Below are 15,918 nucleotides of genomic sequence, written 5' to 3' on the forward strand. Positions count from 1 at the left end.
TTTCTTCTTCCTCTGTGTCTGAATTCACCATACTTGCCAATTTCCATCCACCATGAACCCTTACCAGAACTCTCATCCAAGGTATGCCTGTTTCCATACAACAAGTTCTTTGATTACCCTATATCACTGCAATCCAACTCTGGTGCTGTACTTTTTTTAATCATCCAGAGTTTAAATATTCTTGATAAGTTGAACAAGTCTCTTTTTCCACCAATAAATAGCAGTCCCCTTTAGCTACATGAAGTGCACTCATTACGTGTACCCAAACACCCACTTGAAGAAAGGTTTGAGTTGGAAATCCTCCCTCCATGCTCAAACATTTCTTTTGATGTTCAAATCCAGACTTTTCCTTTCTGCTTATTCTGAAGTACCTAATCACTCGTCCGCAGTTTTACCACTTAGTTAGTATAAAGAAGCTCTTTTATGATCCATTCCAGAATGTTTTAAGTAGTTCATCATCTTAACTGACATAAACTGGTCTCCATGTGTTTGTCAGAACACACAAAGAAAACGCTTCCCAATGAAAAATTCTGTCAAGAAATTAAACAGTCTTTAATTTATTCACCACCTGGCTTTCTAATCATTAAGAAAACAAATCAAACATACTTCCTTATTTAAAAACAAGTTATTTTTAATAAAAAAAAACACAACCATGTCAGCACAATGTATCACACAGGATACCACAACAATATATCAGTTAAGCGCCCCGTAGTGCCTTTCTAACCCTTAAGCACCCCCTCATAGACAACGGGAATACGTCATCCGTGATCCACAATCCTGGAAATATAACTACTACATCCTCATCGGACCATCAATGAGGCCCTGATAGCTCCCCCACAGTCGCCAGACCTTCTGCCACTTTGGGGTCGTCCTCTCCCTTCTTAAACTTGCCGCTCTGCACCAATCTGTGTCCATTTTCCACTATTCCACACTTGGTGGTTCAGCTGCCCCAACAAGCGAAAACATTGCTCTTAGCCACCATGAATCCCAGGGTGGACAGCAGTCTGGGATATCTGCAGGGATTCTCCTGCCCCACACATTCAATAGGATCACCTTGACTTTGATCTCGGTACAGAGACCGCCCCCTGCCGGAGTTCCTCCAGAACACCCACCCAAAAGCCATCCAGACGTGGACAGTCTCAAAGACTAGTAGAACGCCCCCCTGCTGCCCTCATCCCTTGTTGCTCGTGTCAGAGTAAGCCCATCCTATGCATAAGCACCCTCGTGTATTAAGACCTGTGCAATAGATGCAACTGCTCTAGCCAAAAACGCACTCTGATGGCCACCTCCCTGGGCGATCAAATCGCCTCTTCCCATTCCACATCCTCCTTGTCCTTTTATATCTGTCACCCAGTCCTCTCTCAACTTCAGCATGTGGTCTCGGGCATTGTTCATCAGTTTACTGTAAGCAAGGTAAATACAATTTTCGCCAAGCGGTTCTTTCAACAATCTATCCTCTAATGGCGAGGCTTCTTCCAGTGGTGTGCCCCGTTCCATATGCACCATCAGTGCATGGCGCAGATGATGGTACCGAAAGAGTTCCCCGGGTGCCATTTCATACTGCTCCCACAATGCCTCACAGGAGGCCAGATCCTCGCCTGTCCACACATCTCCCAAAGTGGAGATTCCAATCAAGTCCGATCTAGAAAACCCCATGAGACTCCCCACCTCAGTCAGCATATTGCTCTCCCAGAGTGATGGGCCTCCCTTGCCAATCTATGAATCTCTTAGCCGCCCATCCTATGAAAACCGAAACCTTCTTCAAAGGTGGAAGAGACCTGTAACCCCTCCTGGAATAAAATGCACTCAGACAGACCCAAGGACCCAATGTCCTACATTCCGCCCTGAACGAGGGCTCCTTCTGACGGGCAAAGGCCCACTCATTTATAAGTATCAATTGCGAAGCCAAATAGTATTTCTCCACATCAGGGACATCAGTGCCACCATCATACCACCCTCTTGTAAGTTTAGTGAGTGCTGTGCTGACTGATCCCGCCATCCCATTTGAGCTGTTGAACTGTTTGGTTGACCCTACTCAAAAACTTGGACGGATCGCGATACAACGTATTTTGTAGCATGTAGAGGAGTTTCGGCATTGTCATTTTATAGATTGCTACTTTCCCAAAGAGCTACAACAGGAACAACCGCTAATGCTGCACATCTGCTTTAAGACATTCCTGCACGGAGTACAGATTAACAGAGATGAAAAGATCAGGCCTCCTGGTAACATAGAGGCCAAGATATTTAAAACCCACATCCTCCATCACTAGCTCATCAGGGAGGCTCTGTCTCACTGTCCACACACACGGGGTAGAGGAGGGATTTCCTCCAGTTGATCTTGAAGCCCGAGTAGGTTCTCATAAACTCAGTGTAACCGGTTTCAACAAGATTATAGAAAACATTAAAGTAAACTAGCATTGGCGAAGCTAATAGGTCCGACGTTGATGGTCAGCCTTTGGGTTTTGTCAATGCTTGTCTTGTTTTGAAATGGCTTATTTAAAATTTTTATTGTTGCGGGGGCTTTCACCATTATAACAAATATTGCAAACAAGCAAAAATATTTTTTGGTCTCAAAAAGCACACATTACCACAGTAGTCCCTGGCACTGAACAAAACTACTTTGTGCACCTCGTAAAAGAGCAGAAACTGTCACTCACAGTGAAGCCAACCGATAGATAAAGAGAGAATTTTAGTAACAACAAAAGGTCTTGGTTAACACCAGACCTAATTAGGGGCCGAATTTTAAAAGTCAGAATAGTGCACCCATTTGAAATGTCCTTGCATTAGTGCAGGTTTATGGCTTTCATGAGATACAGGCCAGGAAATCTTATTCCTAGAAAATATTTGTGAACTGCATTTTAGCACAAGCAAATATGCATGTGTAGATTTGCTCATGCGAAAATCAATTGAGCGTTTACAAGTTCATTTTCCCACTAGCCACTTTTTTCCCCAACCCTGGAAGAAGTTGTACCTCTGCCCTTATCAGGAGTAAATTTCCAACCCTTCTCCGTTGGGCAAAAGATTAGAGAAGAGCTGGTGAAAACCCCTAAAACATACAAGTTAGTAGGTTTTAATTGACTCAAAAGGGCATTCCAACACTGGAACTACTGCTTACCGCTACCTCCAGACATATCATTTAGATCTGCGGTGAGGTGACAAAATAAGGGAATTGCTAGTTTTCAAACCCTACTGTAGTATGAGACCTGACATAATCAGAGAGGCTTTTTATCAGAGCTCTTATATAATGAGATTGCTGCCATAATTTGTCCACACACTATGTGGCACCACAGAGACACACATGTTTTTTTTCTTCTTTTTATACAGGACAAGTAGATTTATGAATTGACCTGTCCCATGGACAAGTAGATATTTTGTTAAATTGCACACTTCAATTCCAGGAGACAGTTGTTTTTCTCTAGCTCATTTTTTTAGACTCCTTATACAAATTTACATGGAGAAATCATGTTTTTGGACAATCTTTTTAAGCATCTAGAGACCAATTTGCTCAGCATTTCAAAAAAATTACACAGAAATGAAATGCAGTTTTCGATAACATTTCTTAAAGCTTGCTCAAGCAGTGCCTAACAAAATTTGTGTTTATAAGACTAGCTTATCATCCTAAATGACAGAGGCATTACGGCTGCCTTTAAGGTTCTATATACTTATATATAGGTATATATAAATTAACCCTATTATTGGATCTCTGTAAACAACATTTTGAATTGTAGCAGTGAAGCCAGTAATCCGTGCTGCTGAATGTGACTTCAGACAAGCAGTTGAATCATTCTAGCCTCAAGGACTAAGGACCAGATTCTGAGTTTTGTGTTGCAGGAAACTCAACCGCCCGTCGTCTGCCAGATTACAAGTTCTTTCGTCGTTTGGCAAGTGGTCCATTGGCGTTCCCACAGCAGTGCCTTTGAAAAAGGCACTGCAATGGGAACACCAAAGCCCTTTCCTGCACAAAATGGACTGTGAAGGTCCACACCGTGCAGGAAAGGGGGTGCATGCACACGGGGGGTACACCATGTGCCCCCCTGCATGCACTCAAGTGACCAGAGGCAACAGGGGGCCCTGTAGGGCCTCCTTTGTTTCCTCATCGCCACCCTAAGAAATGCGGTCTTACCACCGTGGTTAGGGTTGCAGTGAGGAAACTTGTCATATGCTTGGCAGTGCTGTCTCAAGACTGCCACGCCAGCGCCAGAGATCGCGGACCCCTAGTGGCTGCGGCAGCCCACTCACGGTCAGACTGTTGTACTGGTAACACGGCGGTTGGACCACTGGTGCGGCGGTCCCCAACTGCCACCGCACCTCCACCTCGGGTTCGGAGGTCTGATGGACCGCTGAACTCGTAGTCAGGCCCTACATTTTATATTTACATAGTGCGTGGAAAATGTGGACTTCAAACAGTAACATGAGATTGGTCGACCTTCTTGCTTAAAAACTATAATGAAAACAAATACCCTCAGGCATGTAGAAGGTATATGGCTCAGTACATGTCGATTTACTTTAGGAGGCAAGAATTTTTAATGACCATTGTGAAAGTCTGGCAACTAGACATTGAATTACAAAAAGTAGGGACTGAGCTTAAGCACTCAGATTAACAGCCAGTCCGGATGGTAGAGACTTAGGTCATCTATATGGTAAATGCATGATGGTATGCGAATAGCATGTATCTATTCCTGAAATCTTTAATGTGACTGGCTAGGACAGGGATGTGGAATTCCTATAGCCCGATGCCCAGGACATGTAAGTTTTAATGTGTATTTTGTCCTTGGGACAAGTAGGCCCAACCCCCTGCAGCACAAACCCTTTGGCTGCCAGTTTGCAGTACCACATTAAGGATCAGGGATGGGTACTGCCTGTAGTTTAATTAATATTTGTGTGCATGTGTTAATGCTGTTCAAACTTGTATTTATGGTTCATTAATTGAAAGCCTTTATTATTAGGGAGAGCGCTCTAAGTAAAAGTAAGTTCTGACTGCACTACTGACAGTGGTTCCAGTATGAAAATGTGTACACACGGTTTCAAAGTTTAGCAACATGAATGCTCTCGGATTAGATGCAAATATTTGCAGAAGCTTGAAAGCAAGACTAATGTTTCTTTGCTTTCAATATAAAATGTTCCTAAAAAATGAAAGTAGGGAAATAACATTTTGCTAAACTACTGTAAAATTTCAGGTACCATTTCTTTGCAGCATCATTTAGTAAAATGTGTTGATGCACGCAAGTATTTCCCAAAAATATTCATATTGGAAAAATCGTGTAACCAGTTTCAATAAGATTATGGGAAACAACAATAAACAAGCCTTGGCAAAGCCAGTAGGTCTAACATTGGTGGTCAGCTTTTTAGTTTTGGCATTGCGTGACTTGTTTTGGCATGGCTTTTGTAAAACCTTATTGATGTGAGAGCTGCCGGGCCCTCACCATTATAACAAACATTGGCAAACGCAAAAATTGTTTTTGATCTCAAAAAAGCACACACTGCCACATTACTTACTGGCACTGAACAAAACTACTTTGTGTACCAATATGCTCCTTGTGAAAGAGCAGAATGCTGTCACTCACAGCGAAGCCAGTCGATTCAGAGAGAGAGAATTTTAATAAACACAGAAGGTCCTGGTTAACGCCAGACCAAATTAGCGGCCCAATTATTAAAGAAAGTCTCAAAAGTGCACCTTTGGTATATGACTTTTGTGAATTCACAAGAATTTACATTAGTAGGGCAAGAAATTGTACTTCTACAAAATATTTGTGAACTGCATTTTAGCACGAGCAAATATGCATGTGTAGATTTGCTCATGTGAAAACCTGGATGTTTGGAAGTTCATTTTCCCTCCAACTACTTTTTTCCCAACTCTGAAAGAAGGTTTATGTATGCCACTCTCAGGAGTATATTTCCAACATTTCTCAGTATGGGAAAGATTAGAGAAGATTTGTTGAAAACCCTAAAACATACAAGTTAGTAGGTTTGCACAGACGCAATAGGGCATTCCAAGCCTGGAATTACTGCTTACCACCATCTTCAGTCCTAGTATGTGGACCTGCGGAAACGTGGCAACATAAAATGATTACTAGTATTCAAACACTACTATGGGATATGCCCTGGCATAATCCGAGAGGCTATATAAGAGCTCGTATATATTGAGATTGCTGCCATAATTTGTGGCAGCACTACATGGCACCAAAGGGACAAGTGGATTTTGTTACAGGACATGTAGATTTATGAAGAAACCTGCTCCATGGACAAGTAGATATATTGATAAATTCCACACCTCTGCTAGGAGAACACAGTGTCTATCCCAAGGTAAAACGTTGCTTACTATTGATGAGTCAAGCCTAGGTGTGGGATCAGGGCCAGGTAATGGATTGCAGTTGGCTGTGATAGAAGGACCCCAGAAGAAACAGCCCATGATCTGAGTGCACTGGAGAAGCTGCACATGGCTGAAGTCAACAACGCATCTCCCTGCAGAACACATCCAGCAGTGTCTGGTTGACAGGATGGTAAAGGGCGACCTCTGCACCACGGTTGTGTCCTGAGCTCTTTAATCCCTCTCAGTCCCTCATTTCTGTCCTTCAGCAGTGCCAGACTGCCCATACATTAGCAACGGAATCTGGTAACACCTCACTGCATTATTGGACGGCCCAAAGGCCACCACGTTATGCTGCAGCCATACAAACAGTACCTGATGGGTACAAGTGAAGGCCTGTACCACAGCCCTGTGAAGGGCCTTCAGCTGTGCCCTTGGGGGTATTCATCTAACCATATGTCATAATTGTAACTGTCAAGCATGTTTCAAAGATTGCAAGTTGACCATTACATTCACAAACTGTTTATGATTGCAAAAGTACACAGTTACATGTAGAGTCTGATTAACTGTTTGGAGCTGAACATTTTGCATTGTCTGCTATTTTTTGTGCTGTCCTATTGTGTCCATGAACTGCTGTGAACTCAGCAGATACCATTCTGGAAAAGATGTTCCTGGGGCCATGGATGGGTAACAGGAAACAAGTGCACTCTCACTCCAGGGAGGACTGGAATGAACCCATTATATAGCTTATAGCTTTTGGACAATATACAATTATTTTTTTCGTAAGAATAGGCATTCATTTTGGTTTCTTTTGCTCTGAATGGCAATTCTGCATTAGACCCTTTTTTCAAAAAACAAGATAAGCCCACTAAATTACGCCTTCCAGATTGGACAGTTGGGTAGGTGGTTATATGAACCACCCAACATTTGCATTTTTCACTGACTTTCATAAAGTAAACTACTGTTGTGCAAGAATGCAAGTACCAGGACTATGCAGTACTGGGACTGGCTGAATGACCCCAGGGCTTAGTCGAATGCCCTTCACCCTCGGCTGTGTTACAGGCCTCCACTTCCGCAGGTTCTGGTTATAGGGTGACTGCACAATTAGGTGGTATTTTGTTGACTTTGTGCCCCAGTACTCACAAGTAGTGGGGTATTCAGCTGCGGCTGTGGCTAGAAATGTGATCTTTTTACTCACCTGGTAGGTTGGCCAATTGACGTAAACACAAACCAATTTTGATTGCAAAACACTTGGAAATGGCCCAAACCGAATATGTCCTTGTTTGGAGATTCTTGTCGCTGTTTTACTTTGTGCACCTCGAAAATAGGCATTATTATTCACGTACATTCCAGGCCACAAATTGCAAACATCAAACCTCTTGTTCTGCGTCCTATAACTAAGCCCACCAAGGCCACTGTGACATGTTTACAGACTTATTGCTCTTGTCGCTGCCACCTTGTACCTATCTTGGCAACTTTTTCCAGCAAAATACCCTTGCTGAAGACCAACATTTACTTATTTGTAGATACACTGCCACTTCCAGATAAACCAAAGGAGGGAATGCGAAGTGAACACAGCCTTGTCCTTTACTTTGTTACCTAATGCATTATATCTATAACCTATCTAATTATACGTCGACCACATCAGTCCATTTCAATTATATATGCTATTACTACTCTACGGGTGATCTCTGTTCACATATGTATGTTTGATCTTTTCCCCTGTTGTTAGCTGGTCATGGAGAGAGATCATTACCATTTTGTGTCCATGTCTCACAGATTTCATCACTGGGTCTTCACTCTTATCACTGTCATTGTAGCTCAGTCATGCTTCTAACTTGCTCCAATATCTGCATTCATGTTTATTTTAAACTCTACAACCCCCAATACTTTTAAGCCACCATTTAATCTTAAACATCTTGTCTATTGGATAAACCTGTTGATTTAATGCTATAATTGTGTTGAGGAATTGAAGTCTATTGTGCTTGTATTTTGCTCAAATGATTGGCCACCTTTGGAGAGGCACACACCTTCAGCAAAGTGTACATACTTCTGCACTACATAGTCCAGGGGCCCTGCACGTTCTTCAGCACTTGCTTCAGCTAGCACTTGGAGATCTTACGGACCATATTTTACAGTGTTTTCTCACTTTGCTTAGGTATTCATTCCCATAGAGGTACCCATATTCAGTTCCACTCTAGAGCTATATTCCCATTTTCCCTGTAGTAGATGAGTTAGTAGCTCAAATAAAATGGTATTTCCAGTTCTCATCCAGTGCTCCGTTGCCATGTTATCTTCACTTGCCATCGGAGGAGTATGTTGGCGACAGAGCTGGAGTGGGCTCTGTTGTCACAGTATTGTCAGTCTGTCCCTTCACTTCTAAGTTGGACTTGCGGACAGAGAGTTTAATGTTGCGACAGAGTACCTACTCCACCAAACATTAAATCCGACTAAAATTCGCAATTTTTTCCCCGTCGGCAGGAAACAAAATATATATTTACCGAATTTGTGGCCATGAGTAAAATGTTGGGAGGAATTAGATGATCATATTACCCAAGGTGCTATGAATTGCTGGGACCACAGAGTGATCAAGCCAAAGGAATTGTTTTTAATTGCATCTGGAGAAGATGAGGTAGAAGCAGTGCCTTAATACATTACAAGGGTGTGATCAGACAGCCATGACTTCCATCCATATCTTGTGTGATTGCTTGTGAAAAGGTGTTGTAAGTCCTTGGTTGTGATTTAGCTATAGGGTTTCAAAGTCCTATTCCTTATGCAGCATATGCATAAAACAACAAAGGAATAAGAAGGACTAGTTGACTTCATCTCAGCGCATACCAGCCCTTTGTGCCGTTTTAGACAGAGACCTGCCTTATGCAAATCAGCTTTGGTCCTTCTCCAAAAGGAACAGTCTAGTCAGGCCAGGTCTCCTCCAGATGGAAACACAAGCCCACCCAGACTGGTTTTGAACAACTTAGGTCGTCAGTGAGGTATAGCTTGAGTCCTATGGGTCAATCAGCACTGGGCTAACATCTGGGCATACCCGTCGCTATCCCCAGCATTTACAGCAAAAACAACAAAAACAACAAAGTGATGGGAGTGGGTTGTTTGTGTTCCAGTTCAGAGAGGACCTGGTTTGGTAGTTTGAGCTAGAACGTTCCGATTGAAGCACAATCAATGTTTAGTTGCAACCTGCTTGGTCTAATCTGAAGTGGCGTGGTGGGCAAAATAAAGATGGACTGGAGTGCGGCCTGAGTAATTACCAGTGTCTTAGATGAATTCAAGCATTCCATCCATCACTTGTTTGTATTTTCATTTTATGAAAGCAGCACTTGCTACCCTTGAAATTTACCTCTCACTGTTTTCTTTTTTTACACTGAAGGCTACTGGCTTTCGAAAAGCTGGCGGTCTGGGTGCAGCTCAGCGCAAAAAAACTGGAACAAAACCTGAACTGACTGAAGAGCAGAAGCAAGAGATCCGGGAAGCTTTTGATCTGTTTGATACTGATGGTTCCGGAAACATTGACGTGAAAGAACTGAAGGTTAGCAACAAGTTTTTATGATCTCACTCTTTAACCGCATCGCTGCGGCGCATTTTCCCGCTGTGCGCTGAAGTTTTTAAAAACCCACGGTTCATGACGAGCTCAGCTCGTCATGAGCGTACGAGAGGTGTACCTCATGACGAGCTGAGCTCGTCATCAGCGTCGATGTGGTTAATGCTATATGATAGTTCTGAGGATTTTTATTGATTACCTTGAATTAGCAATCTGGCTTTTCATTTTTTTGCTTTGATTTAAATAGTGGAGGGATAGTCAGTAAGTTAGAAGATTGTCTATTTCACAAAAGCACAATTTGATTCTGGAAATGTGAAGGAGCGGCCATGAACTGCCGTGATTGGTATTCCACTGAGCCCGAGCTGGGACCAGGGCTTTAAGTGGTGCCGGTCCCTCCAGCTCAAAGACCCAGCAGAAGTTAAAAGGTGATGTTGAAACTGGTTCTACGTGGTCCTATATTGGACCCTTACCTTTACAGTGAAAAACATTGATCAATTTCTGAATGACTGTACAAACCATTAAGATTTCCATGTCAGTGAAGAAGCTCCTGTTTACTTTTCACGTGTTTAACTACATTTTCTTTCCCAAGAGTATTTGATTTTTCCAGGATGTTGTTTTTATTTATTTTTATTTTTCAAGCAGCATATTCGTCTTTAGTAACGTGTACTGTGAACTGGGTCGCCTGCAGGTGACTGCCTGAGTCAGATTGTGAGTTGGTGTTTATAATGCTGTTTAATGTGTACATTTTCCTGATACTGTAATATCCTGAAGACCTGTCTTTCTTCCATTATGATTGTACTCCATTCTCCAACGGTAAAAATTTTCTATAAACTCTAAAGTGATAGTTTTCTGTGAATAGTTACATAATTGCCATGAATTTCACTAAAACAAGTGAATATTTTTCAGCCATAACTGGCAGAGACGTTTCTGGTCACATTTCAGAACTCTGAAGTTGAGGCTCAAGTTATTGCAATTGTCTCACACTGCCTGTCGGGGGTTGGGGTGGGGGCAATATAGGTGTTCAGAATACATGCTTATCCAATTCTTGCCCTCGGGAGTGATGGCGAAATTCTGAAAGGCCAATACCCTTTCCACAGATTTCAGTAACCTTTATTTCATTGTCTCCTTTTTACAGAAATGGAACGTTTTCAATTCTAAATGCTCCCCACAACATCATTGTTGTTGCTCATTTGGCTGATACTGCCAACAAGCATTGGCAAAACCAGATAGGTCTGACTTATTTTAGGTGTACGTCTGTTATTGTGCGATATGGTTAGATGCAGTAACCAACCGCTCGTAGAGGGGTACCAAAATACTGGTCAGATGACCGCTATGGAAAGCAAATTATTTTAGTTTACGCGATTTAAGGCCACACTGATAACTATATAGACCACGCCTCTTGGAAAATATTCTAACTATGCTTCCTAGGCCACACCCCTTGTAGAGACCCTTCCACCCCCCCCTGGAGAGAGTGAGACACCCACACACTCTTCTCCCCCCCACACACACTTTAAGCCCTGGTTGTGCCTTCTTGTCCTCCACCATAACTTCATTTCCTGACTTGATTTCAAGCTGTTTAGTGACTAATTGTGCTCAAGATATAATAGGAAGTGTGGGGTACCCAATATACCCTTGCGGGCTTGGGCAGATAATATTGTCTTGAAAGGGTGCCTGCAAGGGATTTTATTTCGAAGTGTAAATCTCAGATAACAGACTATCTATATCTGCTTGAGACAGACATACAAGCAGATATAGATAGTCTGTTATCTGAGATTTACTCTTCGAAATAAAATCCCTTGCAGGCACCCTTTCAAGACAATAATTGTGCTCAAGGCCTTTCTAATCAACCTTGAAAATGTGGGTATTTGAGCATTAAAAACATTTTAGCATGCCATTCTTTTCTGTAACAGTGGACTCATTATCCAACTTTGACTGGTAATTGACGCCCTGTTTACCAGTGAGGGTCCAATCAACTCCAGCTCCTGTTGGCACTGGTCAAGCATTACCAAAGGAAGTATTTGCTTTTCAGTGGAAACTGGAAAACACCAATTTTTGCTACACTTAAACTGCTTTAACACTAGACGAACCAAAGTAGCATAAGTTTGCACCCCCTACCGCAGAGCACTTGAGTGATGGATGCTCCTTCTATTCCCCACTTGGTAAGCCACTTAATATGTCCTTGTGACCAACTGCAAAGTATGCAAGCCTGCAGGACCAACTCCATTTCTTGGGAGAATGGCTTACCTTTTTTGGCATCCCCTCGAAGCTCTCTGCACATTGCTGAGTTGCAACTTTGCAATTGAACTCTGATGTGGGTCCCAGTCCAGGGCAATCAGCCTCACCATGATCGTTTACTTTTTTATTGACTTCAGGCAGAAGCTTTGCCTTCTGAAACCTCTGGCATCAGGATTGTAGCAACAAAGATCACTGTGCATAAGATGTCCTCCCTTAAAAAGCTGCATCCAGCACTCTTGTTCTTGTTTTTACATCATGAAGATCTGAAAAGCATCCATATAGGAGCCATAGCCTCTTATAGAGAATGATCAGGGTCAATCACATGAATATCGTGAGCGCCCATGGACTAGCCCATAATAACTCCAATCGCAGGTTTTGCTGTAATTGTGCTTCCTACAGTGAATACCTTAACTCAAAATCTACACGTTGATGTATGAGATATAAACAGCAGAGCTCAGGAAGATGAAGAGGCATCCACTGCTTTTGTTGCCAAGTTGTGCCTGTAGGTTGTCTACTAACACGTTCATGTACCATGTTGATGTATGTGTTTGTTAGTCCACTTTCATCAAAAAGAGTGCATGAGCCCCCTCAGAGCGTGTGCACTGGCACAGAATGCATTTAAGTCCACTAAAATAAACTTTCATTCCTACTGCTTCCAAGGACAAAATGAAGCTTCGAACTTATGGTCCAAAAGCGGAACTTGACACTTGGCAACATCACCTGTACAAACCAATCTGCTGCATTTAATGTAAGCATTTCGAGCTGTGCTACTTAATTTCCACAAGACAGAAAACACACAAGAACAGTGCATGTGGAACAACAGTGGGTCAGAACAGAAAGGTAAAGTGCAGTGTGCATCTCTCACACATGTCCATCTGGAGCCCAGTTCCTGCTCTTCTTGTAAAATCTAGACCCACATGCTTGGCAGAAATCCTTGCTTAGCAGTCTTTTAACTGGTTTCCAAATAAACTGAAATGATGGAGACCTGGCTTGATCATTTAAATAACATAAGCAGGAAAAAAAAAAGATTCATTATGGCAGGTAGACCTTGATTTGCTGATCATAATACATTTACCAGTTCACCTCGTTGGCCTGACCAATCCATTTTCATTTATGGTGTTAACTGCAGAGGCGAGTGATCCAACGCCTCCTACAGGGCATGACATTTCTTTACTACCTTAGTTGCTTTTTTATTCAGCAGCACACTTTGCTCTCACCCAAGGCCCTAGAGCCCACAGTACATTTATTAATTCCTTAACTGGTTTCCCACTCTGATGAGGTAGATCAGAAACTGTCTTGGGTCTGGCAGTAATACACATATTAACCTAGTGCTTCATTGGTATCATGAGATAAACTAAGCACTGGCCACGCTACAATAAATATCTTGCGTCATAAATAAAAATCATCTTTCAGCCGTTCATTGCCACATCACTGAAGAATAGAGCCACCAGAAGGTGTGCCAAATGAACTCATTTTTATTGTGGAGGCGGTGGGAAGGAGTTTGCTAGTGTCTGATTCCTCTTATGCAGCGGCAAACTTCTTGAATGAGGCATCCCTGTGCTCACTTTATTAATAGGGCGTAAAATGGATTCTCTGGCCCCTCCCAGGTCCATCCAAGAATTGAGATGGTGGCAGGGGGTTATACGAAGGGCTATGGGCAGCTATTACTTCCCCAAGCTCCCCCTAACCGTGCGCAATCGCCCATCCTTTTTTTTATTGGTGGGAGGAGCAACCCAGATCCTCCTAGACCCTCCCACCCCAACAGAAGAAGTGAAAGGAGGTGTGAATTGGAATGGAATACATTTGGAGTGGTCCCTGTTCATCCCCTTCCCCACTTACCAATTCAATTTCACATTGCTCCTTAGGTTCATAAGGTTTTTTATGTCCAAGACAAGCATTCAGAAATAAAAGAGCAGTGTGTCAGTTCCCCAGCAAAGTGTTTGGATTTTTTTTGTAGGCTGAGGAAGAACCCAAACAACTTTCGGCTCCTTGTAAAGCAGTTTGAATTTTTTCTTTGGCTAATTAAAAAGCAATCTGCTTCTGTATTTTTTCAGGGGCACAGATGCACAGTTCTGTGTCCCAGCAAGGAACCAGAAGCAATTTAGATTTTTTTTTCTTAGCCTAATGAGAAAAAAATCTGTTAAGTTTTGTGAATCTGTACAACAGAAAACATTTCGTACCCTACGAAATTTCTGTGACTACATTAGAAGTCTCCCATCACATTCAGTGATCTTGTGATCTACAAGAAATGCACAAGTACTCTAGTACAAGGAGGGAAATAACATATTCCGATTGCTCATGCAGGTATGGCAGTATTTATGATTGCGTCTTAGAGATGTTTTCTCTGTCAGCCAGAAGTGTCAGATAGGAGCTGAGGGGGCTCCAAATGACTTTGGGGTGAGATTTTCACCAGCATCAGTTCCCAGTAGTCTTCCATTCTTTCTTGGCAATACGCAGTGTCCACGGCACAAAGCCTCTTGCCCAGCGCCTTACCGCAGGGCTGCACAGCTGACACAGATCAGCATGGCGACTGCTCTTTGGTCCCGCTGACTACGTCCTGATGTCAGCTGAGGCAGTTCACAGTGCAGCTGGGTATGGATGGCACCCCTCTGTTAGCGATTATGGATGGATTTTACTCCAGTCCGGCGAAGCCTCACGCAGTGGCAGCCATCCTGTGGCCCAGTTTTCTGGCACCCTCATAGCTTATATATTTCAAAGAAGATTGGACAAGGCTGTTCCTATAAAAGGTAAAGGTAGTGTGCAGGTCACAGTAAGGAGGAAGCGTGGTGGTTAGCAAGTATGAACCTACCACTGGGTATCCATTTTGTTGGAAATAATTGCCTCACACACCTTTGCAGGTGTCATGCTTCATCATAGGCAGTGTTCCTCGTTGGGTAGGCGGTGCAACACCCAACGGGCACACCTCAAAGAGGGGCTCTTTATCGGAGATCTTTTAGTCCAACTGCCGATGGGTGAAGTGCGGGTGTGGGGCCAAGAGGTTGTAGACAGTAATGTGAATTAAAATGGAGCTGAGGGTACCTGAGACTACTTTATTCTGGTGGTCCCTTGCTACAACTAAAAACGAAGTTAGTCTGGGCTTACTGGAAATTAATGTTTCCTTGCTCTAGACTAGACTGGAAAGTGTTAAAAAATCGGTCGACATGTTTCTCGCATTAGTGCATTGACAGGCGATTCTTCAGGACCTCTGTGGAATAGTCTACAAACAAGAATTCTATGTCAGAATTATAAATTCATTACCAGGTAGGGGGGTGTGTGGTGCCTCTGTTGTACTGTTCCTTGCCTGGGATGGGGAACAAAAAGAGGCTGGTTAAGAGCAGCAATAGTAGCTTATCCTCAACACTAGTGACCAAGTGTAAACACAGTGACATGCTAGATTGTTGATTTAAACTAGCATGCGTGCAGCTCATGGTTGGACCGGGTGACATGCTTTTGTGTGGTCAAACACTTGTAATTAGAGCACGCAGTGAAGAATAAAGTGAATATATAAGGAATAAAAACAAAGTAGCAGCATTCTGGTAGTTATCAATGGATAGGTAGTCACACTCACCTAAAGGTCAAGAACTAAATACAACATCAATGCCCGGCGGGTCATACATCAAGGATGAGGCCTCTGTATATAAGGCTAGGCATTTGGGATGAAAAACAAACAAAACAGGGTATGTATGGTACAACCTAGTCTCCATCAATCTGTTGGATGTCCTAGTCCTCACTATGGTGTAGTGGTTGCATAGGAGAATAAGGAATCATAAATCCCGTGAGATTGGCATATAACCTGCCTTGCAGATCTATGTCCTAACCGTGG

At 42.8% G+C, this 15,918-nt stretch overlaps 1 protein-coding gene across 1 annotated transcript in view; it reads left to right on the top strand.

Moving 5' to 3' along the window:
• The window catches only part of LOC144818933 (uncharacterized), a 43,922-nt gene that overhangs the window by 1,408 nt on the left and 26,596 nt on the right, over positions 1 to 15,918 (top strand). The window contains exon 2 of the mRNA XM_078676819.1: positions 9,690 to 9,848. Within this exon, the coding sequence (XP_078532945.1) occupies positions 9,690 to 9,848 (159 nt within the window). The remainder of the gene's footprint in view (positions 1 to 9,689; positions 9,849 to 15,918) is intronic.

The sequence above is a fragment of the Lissotriton helveticus genome, chromosome 2_1, assembly GCF_964261635.1.
Source record: "Lissotriton helveticus chromosome 2_1, aLisHel1.1, whole genome shotgun sequence".
NCBI classification, from domain to species: Eukaryota; Metazoa; Chordata; class Amphibia; order Caudata; family Salamandridae; genus Lissotriton; species Lissotriton helveticus.